Below are 10,534 nucleotides of genomic sequence, written 5' to 3'. Positions count from 1 at the left end.
TGGATGCACTGCTCTGTCGCTCTGTGGTTGATTAGCAATGTCTGCCACGGGCTCGGGCTGGAACAGATGGGACGGATAGGTCCAAGTGCTGCCACACATGCCTACTCTTCACTCTGGACCAGGATGGTCTGTGGTGTAGAGCGTCCCTTGATCAGAGGTACGTCCCTGCCATCCCTGAAGCCCCACACCAGAGGTTCCTCAGTGTTGGAAGTCAGGGTTGGGAGGTGACAGTGGGCGACCTGGGCTGGGGGACCCACTCTCACCTCTATTCCAATTCCTCAGCCTTGGCATCACAGACACTCAGGGCAGATCTGGGCACTGCACGGTGCAGGGCAGCATCCCTGGGCTTCACCTACTCCATGCCAAGAACAGCCCCAGTGTGACCACCACAGATGTCCTCAGACATAGCCGAGCACTGTCCCCATGAGCATGGTGGCCTAGGTGAGTACTTCTGACCTCCTGGTCCTTCCTACCAGAAGGGACAACCATATCTCCCACTCGGAAAGCAGCAGTGATGGGGGAAAGGGGCCAGACAAGTGGCGCGAGGCACTGCGGACTATTTTTAGGTGTCACACTGTGGGTGTGAAGGCTCCTCGGCTATGACAGGGACGCCATGGTATGCAGGACGTCATTGCCGGGGCCGCTGGGTGTGGGTGCTATGGCCCCGCACTCTCTGCCAACTGACTCTACAGTGAAACACTCATCACAAACACATGCCTGCTCCTGGACACCAAGCAACGAAAATAAAACAAGGTTTTTATTCCCACTTTAAAAAGTTTTCCGGATACACAAGACTGAATGATTTCCAGATGAGACAGGGTGTGGGTGGAGCTGTCGGTCATGAGAGCTGGTGTCTGGGAAGCTAAGAGGTAGCACTTCAGAGCCCCCTGAAGACTGCTGACACAGACACAGACGTCGCTGTATCCAAGGGTGACAGGAGGGAGCTGGGGGGTCGGGCTGGAACCGTGCATGGGAACCTGTGTGGTCCTGGCCGACTGACACTCTGGGAGGTGCCAGGCTGGATGTGGTCTCCTCACCCTCCCGCCCTGGGCCAGATGCCCCACACGGGGCCCTGCGCTCCTCCTCCTGCTGCCTGGCGTAGCGCCCTGGCCCGGGAGGGCACTTCCGGCCCCAGTGAGCTGCCATCTTGTCCTGAGGCAACTGGCCAGCATCCTGGTCTGGGCCCTCCCACACCTTCCCAGGGTGAGCGGGCAGCTCTTGGGCCACCTGGACAGGAAAGCCTGCTGAGAGGTGCCCAGCCCCCTTCCATATCACAGTCCCTTTCAACACACCACATGCCCAGGCTGCCTCTGTCTCCTCCACTGTCCAGAGTCAGTTCTGTGGCTAAGTCCTGTCTGGTGCAGAGGGAAACACAGGCCCCCCGGGAAGCTCCAGCTGGGGGCAATGCCACCCCAGCCTTGAGGCCTGGCGCCCACCATCACCGGCGGTAGCGGTATCTCTTGAAGTGGAACCAGAGCTGGAAGATGCCGTTGGCGAACTGGCAGCGGAAGCCGTGGCGGTGGGAGTACTCCCACTCTCGGTTGACGATCTTGAAGGCGATGTCCTCGTAGGGCGGGCCTGCGTGGAAGCGCAGGATGGCGAAGTCCTTGTTGTCAGCGCAGGCCTCCAGGAAGTACTCGGGCGTGGAGCGCTTGTCGATGAGGTCGGGGTAGAAGATGTTGAACTTGTAGCCCTGCACGATCTTGGGTGGCGGGTTGTCGAAGTCGTAGTGCGTCTGGTTGTACTTGTTCCACTCGAAGCCAGTGTGCACGCGGTTGAAGAAGCGAGGCTTGCGCGGCCGGTACTTGTCGGCCCACAGGTAGGCCTTGCCGCTCAGCGGCAGCTCCACGCTGAACTGCGCCTCGTCCTGGCCCATGCCCTCCTTGGCGCGCCGGAAGAAGATGTCCTCGGCGCTCTCACTGGCATCACCTGCGTGGGCAGTGCATCAGCCCGAGCCTCCCTGGGGCTCTGGGGGTGCTGCCCTTGGGGCCTTTCGTGGATGGGAACTCACTACCCCAGGGATCCTCCTGGCTTGCCAGCCTGGCCCTGGGTCCTGCCCCCAGCGCCCCCTTGGGCCCTTCCTACACAGCTCTGGGCCAGGCCACTGTCCCCTTGCAGCCCTGCCTGCAGCAACACATATGTCCCCTTGAGGTCCGGCTCATCCAGTCCAACCGGCCCCTCCCCAGCGACTCCTGGGCAGCACTACCCATGCACCCCAGCAACGCTTCTGCCCCCTGCAGGTGGGCCCAGGCCAGGGGCCCAGCCCCACTCCCTCCAAGACGCCCTCCTGGCCCCGCCCTCAAAGTCCCCCCATGTCACCCACCGGTGACCTGGAGCTGCTGTCGAGACAGCTGCAGACGCTGCATGTCCTCATCCGGCTCCAGCACGTGCGCATCCAGCGGCAGCTCGTGTGCCGTGAGCAGCCGAGGGCTGTACCGGCCCGCATCGTAGTCGTCCAGGCTCTGCTGGATCAGGTCCTCCTCCATGAGCACCGCCTCGCCATCGCCGTCCCCTTCGCCCTCTCCGGCTGCCCCCTCATCCTCCGGGGGGCCGTCCTCTGCCGAGGGCCCAGGCGGTGTCGGCACCAGCTCCTCAGGCTCCAGGCTACAGGGAGAGCAGGGGTGAGGGGCGACGGGCGAGGGCGCCACCGGTCCCCAGCCCGGTCCTTCCACCTACCTCTGGCTGGGGGATGGCGGCTCCTGCTTGAGGATGGGGAACAGGGGCCCGCTCTCCACGCCCTGCTCCTGCTTCAGCTTGTACAGCTTTTGCCGCAGCACATCCTGGTGGCGCTCACGGAGCCTGTGACAGGGTAGCGGTCACAACACCCTGCTCGGGGGCTGGGCCAGCACCCGTGCCCCACATTCTTCTGACTCCATTCTCCCCCCAGGACCCTGAGGCTCTGTGGCCCCTTGGGCCCCCGTCTGGGTTTGTCACAGGCAGACAGGACCCAAAGGGCCAAAGCTGGGGTGGGGTGGGGAGGACAGGCAGGGCCTGGAGAGTGATGACAAATTTACATCCATTTACAAAATAAAACTGGGGACAGGCGCAGCAGCAATGTTTACAAGACGGTGCCAAGCATGCTTGGAATCCGTACACAGCTCCCGGGATGGGCTGGTGGCAGGGCCAGGCTTCCTGTGCCTCACAAAGGCAGGGAGGGGTGGCCTGGGCTCACCTGGCTCTGGCCATGTGCGCACGCAGCTGCTGCAGCAGGCTCTCCCAGTAGCCCATGTCCAGGTTGGGGCCACCAGCCCGGATCTTGCCCTCGATGCCCTGGAAGATGACCTGCAGCTGCGTGTAGGTCTTGCCTTTGAACACGGACTGAACGTCGGAGCTGACTGAGGCATTCACACCCTCCCTGCGCTCACCTGTGGGGACAGGGTTGCTCAGGGCCGACTGGGTGCTGTCCCCAGGTGTTCGGTGCTGGCTGCCCCTCCGTGGGCTAAGGCCACGGCACCCTGGCTGGGGACAGGGTGGGCACTCAGGGAGGAAACGTGGAATGCAGAGGCCACATGGATGTGGACAGGGACCTCTCTGGGCCATCAGGCCAGGACTCTGGGATCTGAGCCAGGATCTGCTTCACACAGCGGGGGCCCAGGCAGACACCCCGATGGCCCTGCTCACAGGGAGCCCAGCACCACCAGGTCACTGTTCCCCAAACAGGGGCTGGAGCCTGGGTCCCCCACAGCCCCCACAGCTGCCTCAGTTCACAAGCCCCATGGCAGGAAGGCCCCTGCTGCCCCCTAGTGGCTCCACCTTGCTGGAGAGGCATTGAAAGGGGCCATGGGGACCAAAGATGGGGAAACTGAGGCCTGTTGAGGGTGCCAGGCCCTGCAAGGACCCTGGCTTTGGGCAGGACCATGTGGTCCACAAGGGCTCCCACCAGACCTGAAGAGTACAGTGTGTGGCTCAGTTACCTGGGCCCTTGCCTGAGGCCTCCAGCTTTCGGAGCTTGGAGATCTCATCCTCCGTGATGATGGTCATGTCACGCCAAAAGTCTGCGTTCTTGCCCTGCTCCAGTTCCATGTACACCTGGGTGGGGCCAGGCGGTGAGGGGTGGGGCAGGCCTGGGAAGGGGCAGGGCAGGATGGGGTGGGGCCTTGGAAGGGCGGAGTCAGCACAGGGAGGGAGAGGTGGGGTGGGGCCAGTCTGGCCAGGCACCTGGATGTCCTCCAGCAGGTCCTCCATGTCAGCCACCGTGAGCCCGTTGAGGAAGGTGTAGGGCTCATGCATCTCCACAGCCAGGTCATCGTCCTCGGCACTGATGTACTTGGCCAGCAGGTCAATGGGCTTCGCCCGCCCATCCCGGATGCGGATCTTGGAGCTGTGGGGCACACAGGGTGGAAGCGTCAGAACAGCGGGGAGGCAGGCAATTGGGGGGGGGCAACACATGGTCTCCAGCTAGGCCCAGGGGCAGGGACAGGTGGGTGGGTCAAGGCGGGGCCCCCAGGTGTGCCCAGGAGGGGACTCAGGTCTGGGCTGCATGGGATCTGCAGGGGAGCGAAGTGGGGGCAGACTGGGGACCACAGCAGGCAGCGGCCACAGCTCCCCAGTTCGACTGAGGTGCCGGACCTTAGCTCTGGGTGGGCAGAGGCCTTGGAGGTAACCGGGGCACCCACTGCTGGGGGACAGTGGCCGACAAGGGGTGGGGGTGGGGCAGCCCAAAGAGGGTGCTGGGAGGGTGGGCAGGCGAACCGCAGCTTGGCCTGCTGCAGGTGGAAGTGGTCCTCCTGCTCCTCCCACGTCTTGAAGTGCTCCGCCTCCTTCTCCCGCTGCAGCATCTCCAGCTCCTGCTCCCGCATGGCCTTCTCGCGCTCCCGTTCCAGCCGCAGCTGCTTCACCTGAGGGCCACATGGGGTGAGGAGGGGGCATGGCGGGATGGCCACACAGGCCCATCTGTCCTGGCCCACCCGCCCTGTGCCTCAGTCATCAGCCTGCGATGCCTGAGATGCTGGGTAGACCCTGGGGTGGGACATCCCCTTTCCGCTGGAGACCCTGCAGCCCTGAGTGGCTGGGAGTAAGGCAGAGGACAGCAGAGCCCATGTGCAAGAGAAACAGTTTCCTGGAGACACTGTCTGAGCCCCTGGACACAGCCATGCCTGAAGCCAGATTGCTGGACCTCACATGTAACCTGGGTCTCGGAAGAGCTCCCAAGGCCGCCCGGCTGCTTACCTTCTGCAGCTCCAGCCGATTGTCCTCCTGGATCCTCTTGTTCCGCTCCTTCAGCTCCTTCTCCTCCAGGTGGCTGATCCCCTTCTTCTCTAGGGCCTGCAGAGAGCAACCTTGGCAATGAGCACCACTGCACCCAGCCACCCCCACATGGAGGCCAGGGCGCCCGGGCCGGGCTGGGCCGGGCCAGGCCAGGCCTGAAGAACGGAGTGTCTTCTGCACAGAGTGACTGTTCGTGGCTCAATGTCTTCTCCTGTCCTCTCCTGTCAGCCTCAGAGTCCCTGCCTTAGAGTCCCCGGTGTTAGGAACGGGATGTGTGAGAGGCTGCAGGACTCCAACGGCTGGCCCCAGCCACCTTGTATCGTGGGTAGGGTTGTGTGACCTGGGGCTACCGCTTCACAGGAAGTCTGGCTGCAGTGGCAACAGGAGGTGAAGCCTCAGTGCACCAGTGTCCCCAACTTTGTGCAGAGGCAGGACAGCGAGGAGCAGTAGGCGTGGGATGCTGACTGGCCTGGGGTCACTGGAGGCAGGGGCGCCTGGCTCCCCAGGCTCACACCACACACGGGGGCAGCATCTGAGCTCTGTCCCAAAGACACTGTGACACCATGTCACGACTGCTCCACACTGGCCGCCCAGGCTCCCAGTGACCCCCAGGAGGCTGTGCAAGGGTCCCCTGATGTCCAGAGGAACAGAGACCCCCTCTGTGGCCTGCCCTTCCCCTGCAGAACTCACCAGAAGGGGTGGCGGTGCAGCCAGCACCCAGGAGCTCTGCCAAAGCAGGTACATGGGGCGCCCTGATAAGGATGTGGGGGCCTGAGGAGCAAGGGCCAAGAAGCTGCTCTCAAGAGGGGTATGAGGGTGAGGCCTGCAGGACAAAGCAGGCAGCCCCCTGAGCAGAGGGGACAGGCAGGTGCAAGGGCCCTGAGGCAGAACACATTCTCTGTATTCCCAACAATGGTTCCCGCTGGGGACATCACAGCCCCCACATGCAGCCCCATGAGGCCAGGTGCACACCCTTGTGATAGGTGAGGACCAGACCTCCGCCGAAGATGTGAATGAGACACAACTAGAAAGTCTGCAATGCTGGTGAAGAGGGCACCCTGGTGTAGCAGATTCCTCCCCCAGTGGCCAGTGACCTTCCAGGAGGTGACAGGGACAAGCACAGAAAAGAGAAGGCCACACGAAGATTCAGATGTGGAGGGAGACAGCCATGTGACGACGAGAGGCAGAGAGGAGCTAGGCTGTCACAAGCCAAGGAGGACCAAGGCCAGAGAGGAGCATGACAGCCCCTGGAGGGGAGTGGCCCTGCGCAGACCTGGTGGCCGGCAGCGCTGCAAGACAGCAGGGCCCAGCTTCAGCCTTGGCCAAGGCTGATGGCAGCAACCAGGCGGGATGGAATGACATGCACAGAGGGCACATGGCACCTGCCACTGCAGAGCCCACCCTGGGGCCCAGGGCAGGAACAGCCCTTTCTCTAGGCATACTGGGGGAAGGCTGGTTCCAGGCAGGAATGAAAGGGCTCACACTGTGACATTCAGCAGCCATAAAGCTGACAGGGGAGAAGGCAGGGGATGTGTTGCAGGGTGACAAGACCCTCAGGCTGGGATGGCCTGGGCACAGCATGCTTGGCACACCCACCAAGAAAAGTTTTTTTTTTTTTCTTAGGTACTGGAGATCGAACTCGGGTTCTTGCGCTTACGCAGCAGGCGGTGAAACCACTGAGCTAAATCTCCAGCCCCAACCAAGAACAATTTTTGAAGACAAAATGTCACTAAGTTGGGCCTGGTAGTGCACACCTGTCACCTCAACTGGAAGACTGAGGCAGGAGGATTGTGAGTTCAAGCCCAGCTTGGGCAACTTAGTGAGACCCTCTTTTAAAATAAAAATTTTAGGGTCAGGGGTTTAGCTCAGTGGCACCACACCTGCCTCACAAGTGCAAGGTCCTGAGTTCGATCCCTAGTACCATTAAAAAAAGGGTAAAATTTAAAATTTAAAAAGGGCTGGAAATAAAGCTCAGTTTGAAGACCCTGGGTTCCATCCTCAGTCCCCCCCACACACAAAAGAAAACAAAAGGAAAAGAAAAAAAATCAAATTCCTGCTGCTAGGGGCTAGGAGCGCAGCTCAGCAGCAGAACGCATTCTCAGGGTGTCTCGGGCTTTGCCCTGGGTTCCATCCCCAGCGCCAATAGAGCACAGCGCGCTCCAGCGGGAAAGGGGCCGTGGAGGAGGGCGCCGGAGGCTCACCTTGTTCCAGATGAAGGTGCCCAGCAGGTTGTTGTCACCGAAGGGGTTGTCGGTGTTGGTGTAGCCCATGTACTCCTCGCCCCAGCCCATCTTCTCGCGCTTCTTGCGCTCCTTGGCTTCCTTCTTGGCGAGCCGCCGCGCTCTCTTTTCCTCCGGTGTCTCGAAGGCCTTGAGCAGCTCCTCCTGCTGCTTCCGCTCCTCTCGCAGCCGCAGCCGTTCCTGCAGGCTCTGCTGCTGGCTCAGGGCCGCTGCTGCTGCTGTCAGCCTGGGGCTCTGTGAGCGTCCTGGGGAGGCTGAGCTGGATGCAGAGGATCTCGGAGACCATGAGCGCCAGTGACCATGGCGGGTCCAGACCTGTTCCTCTCCAGAATCTGATGGGGAGGACCGGTCCCGGTCCCGGGAGTGCCATCGGGATGGAGGGGAACTCCGGCTTCGCTTTCCCTGCTGCTGCCACCGCTCCCCCGAATCTGACCTGGGGAGAGGACCCGCCAAAGTCCGCTGAGTGCCTGCTGCCGCTCAGCCTGCCCAGCCTGCTGCCTGGTGGGCACTGTCCTAGGTTCTGGAGACACTCCTGCCTCCTCAAGCTCCCCATTGAGAACACACATATGCACGCGCAAACATCCTCATGCGAGGCATGTCTAGGACTGGGAGGCCATAGGAACCACAAGTGCTCAGTGAGGATGACGGGATGGCCCTGCATGGCAGAGAGCTCAGTGGGGGCCTCTCTGAGGAGGTCACCAGGAGCACGGGTTGCAGGAAGTGGGGGAGGAACCTAGGGACCATCTGGGCAAGTGGATCCCAGGCAGAAGGAACAGCAGGTGCAAAGGCCCTGAGGCAGGAATTTGTTTGCTGAAGGCCTCCTGTAAGAAGGCTAAGGAAGGAAGAAGGGGAGAGGAGGGCGAGCTGGGCGGGGGCACAGGAGCCAAAAGAGTAGGCGCCAAAGACCTGGGTACACCCAAGGTGTCCACAGCCGGCTACCTGGCGGAAGTGGCATTCTGACTGCCCCAAAGAAGGTCAAGAGTTAGCTAGAGTGAAAAGGTAGGAGCAAAGAGCAGGCAGTGATACTTGAGCCCCTAGAGATGGATTCTTTAAGGTTTCTAGTTTTCTGAGCATGGATGATCACCACCAAGTATTTTCCTAAGTGCTCTATTTGGCTTATGTACAAAAATCTAAGCTACGAAAGTCAGTTTACTTTGGAGCCCTTAAATATTGACTATAAACTTGATCAAATTTTTATAAACAATACTGAATCTAATTACATTACCTAATATGGCTACACTGGAAATCATTCAAAGACAAAAAACAGCACATATTGCTGGGCATAGTGATGCATGCCTATTCATTACTGGGGAGGTGAAGGCAGGAAGATCTCTGAGCTCCACCTGCAGTCTGTGCTTTCTATAAGGGCCAGGCAGCAAAATTGTTTTTTGAGACAGGGTCTGGCTATGTAGCCCTGACTGGCCTTGAACTTGCAGTGATCCTCCTGCCTCAGCCTCCTGAGTGCTGGTACAGGTGTGCATCACCATGCCAGGTGGTAGTAAATATCTCGCAGAATAAAAGAGCTCAGAGGGCCATAGAGTATATACATAACACAACCACTCAACTTTCCTGCCATAGCACAAAGCCAGCTAGTCACTATGTGAGCAAATAAACATGGCTGTACTCCAATAAAACTTCATTTTGGGACACTAAAATGTCTGGGTGCTAAATTCCATATAATTCTCATGTATCATGAAATACATAACTTTTTTGGATTCCTCCCCACTACTTACAATTGTAAAATCTAGCCAGGTGTGGTGGTGGCACATGTCTGTAATTCCAGCTACTTGGTAGGCTGAGGTGGGAGGATCAAGAGTTTGAGGCCAGCCCCGGGGGAACTTAGAGAGACCCAGCCTCAAAATAAAAAACAGAAAAAGGGCTGGGGGTGTAGCTCAATACAAAAGCCCTGGGTCAATCCCCACACTGCCTCCCCCTCCAAGAAAAAAAAGTAAAACCACTTTTACTTCATGGGCTGTAGTTTGCCGAGCCTGTTTAAACCATGTCTTTCTCAAGTGCCTCCTGCTATTCTCACCTTCCTGCAATTCTTGGGGCAGCAATGACCTTACCAGACTCAAAGGGAAAGTCATGTAGTGGAACGGAGAGGCACTCAGCCGTGCTTTACTAGAGACCCTGGCTATGCTATGAAGAGCAGCTGGTCAAGCCCCACGGAGACCTTGAGGACAGAGCTGGGTTAACTTGAGCGACAGTCGGGCAGGGCTGGCTGAAGTATAAGCCACAGCGGGGTTAAGTCAGAATGGGACCCACGTTTGGAAGTCAGTGTGCTGGGATTGGGAGAGGGCACTAAAAGGACTCAAGTCAAGTCTGGCCAGATGCTCCATCACCGGAAGACAGGACTGCGGACCCTGGGGAAGCTGAGACCAAGCTCACAGGAGTCAGCTGTGACTCCTGTCACTTGTCATCATACGCAGTCCTTTCAGATCTCTCCAGCAACGGTTGTCACCTCTGCTTCCAAAGTCCCTTTCGGATCTATTCACTTTCCCGCTACGCTTTCCATCAGGTGGCCACCTACTACCTGGAGATGTGTACCGTCCTCTCCGGTGCCATTCCTTTCGCTGTCTGGTTAATCCTAACTCGAGCTCACACACACACTTCTCCAGGAAGGCCTCCCTGACTACGTCGTACGGATGGGCATCTCCCAGATCCCCTAGGCCCGGAATCCCCGAGACGGGAGTCCCACCCCCAGCGATGGCCCCGCAGCGGTCCCACCTGCGCTCCCGGCTCCTTCGCCTCCGCCTGCGGGGCTCCTCATCCTCGCGGCGCCGGTGGCTTCGCCGCCCATGGCTGCCGCTACGACTTCGGCTCCGGCTCCGTCGCCTTCTGCCCCTGTGACCAGCGGATCGCGAACGCGAGCGTGTGCCGCGACCCATCGGCGGGACGGCAGCGGCGGTGCCGACTCAAACAAACCGGGGCCTGCGTCGGGGGCCTTCCTTGGCCGCGGCGCGTGCAGGGCTGCCCCGAAAGCGCCGGACCAGGGAGAGCGAGCCCCTCCCGCAGCCCCAGTCCGCGGAGACTCGAAGTCCCGAAAGCTCCGCACCATCGCAACTATGGCTCGGATGATGGACTCT

At 60.0% G+C, this 10,534-nt stretch overlaps 1 protein-coding gene and 1 long non-coding RNA gene across 3 annotated transcripts; one reads left to right on the top strand and one right to left on the bottom strand.

The window, feature by feature from the left end:
• Window positions 1-14: 14 nt before the first annotated feature.
• LOC101700028 (uncharacterized) lies at window positions 15-735 on the top strand. Its single transcript, XR_206119.3, has 3 exons — window positions 15-157; window positions 283-441; window positions 567-735. It is a non-coding gene; the product is annotated as an uncharacterized LOC101700028 (long non-coding RNA).
• A 1-nt stretch (window position 736) lies between these two features.
• On the bottom strand, window positions 737-10,472 carry Cactin (cactin, spliceosome C complex subunit). Of its 2 annotated transcripts, none has more exons than XM_004865848.4 (10): window positions 10,176-10,472; window positions 7,410-7,881; window positions 5,170-5,265; window positions 4,693-4,838; window positions 4,159-4,321; window positions 3,915-4,029; window positions 3,173-3,365; window positions 2,677-2,799; window positions 2,324-2,604; window positions 737-1,929 (listed from the first exon to the last, which is right to left on the bottom strand). In XM_004865848.4, exons 1-10 carry the CDS (start codon window positions 10,334-10,336, stop codon window positions 1,439-1,441), a joined length of 2,241 nt encoding a protein of 746 aa, XP_004865905.1. In that variant the 5' UTR covers window positions 10,337-10,472; the 3' UTR covers window positions 737-1,438. The 2 variants fall into 2 exon arrangements, with proteins under 2 accessions (XP_004865905.1, XP_087057474.1); XM_087201348.1 differs by lacking the exon at window positions 10,176-10,472 and adding an exon at window positions 9,982-10,152.
• Between the last annotated feature and the right edge of the window lie 62 nt (window positions 10,473-10,534).

This window comes from Heterocephalus glaber, unplaced genomic scaffold, assembly GCF_053883595.1.
Source record: "Heterocephalus glaber isolate CG9 unplaced genomic scaffold, H.glaber_assembly_v1.0 deba00001760, whole genome shotgun sequence".
NCBI classification, from domain to species: Eukaryota; Metazoa; Chordata; class Mammalia; order Rodentia; family Bathyergidae; genus Heterocephalus; species Heterocephalus glaber.
This window is presented reverse-complemented; position numbering and strand designations above follow the sequence as displayed.

Excerpts from the sequence above, each read along its gene's own strand:
- Cactin (XM_004865848.4), bottom strand. The coding sequence starts at position 10,336 with ATGGGTCGCGGCACACGCTCGCGTTCGCGATCCGCTGGTCACAGGGGC. Across the intron at positions 7,882-10,175 it reads CGAAGGAGCCGGGAGCGCAG|GTCAGATTCGGGGGAGCGGT; the intron begins GTGGGACCGCTG and ends TCCTCTCCCCAG. Across the intron at positions 4,839-5,169 it reads ATCGGCTGGAGCTGCAGAAG|GTGAAGCAGCTGCGGCTGGA; the intron begins GTAAGCAGCCGG and ends TGTGGCCCTCAG.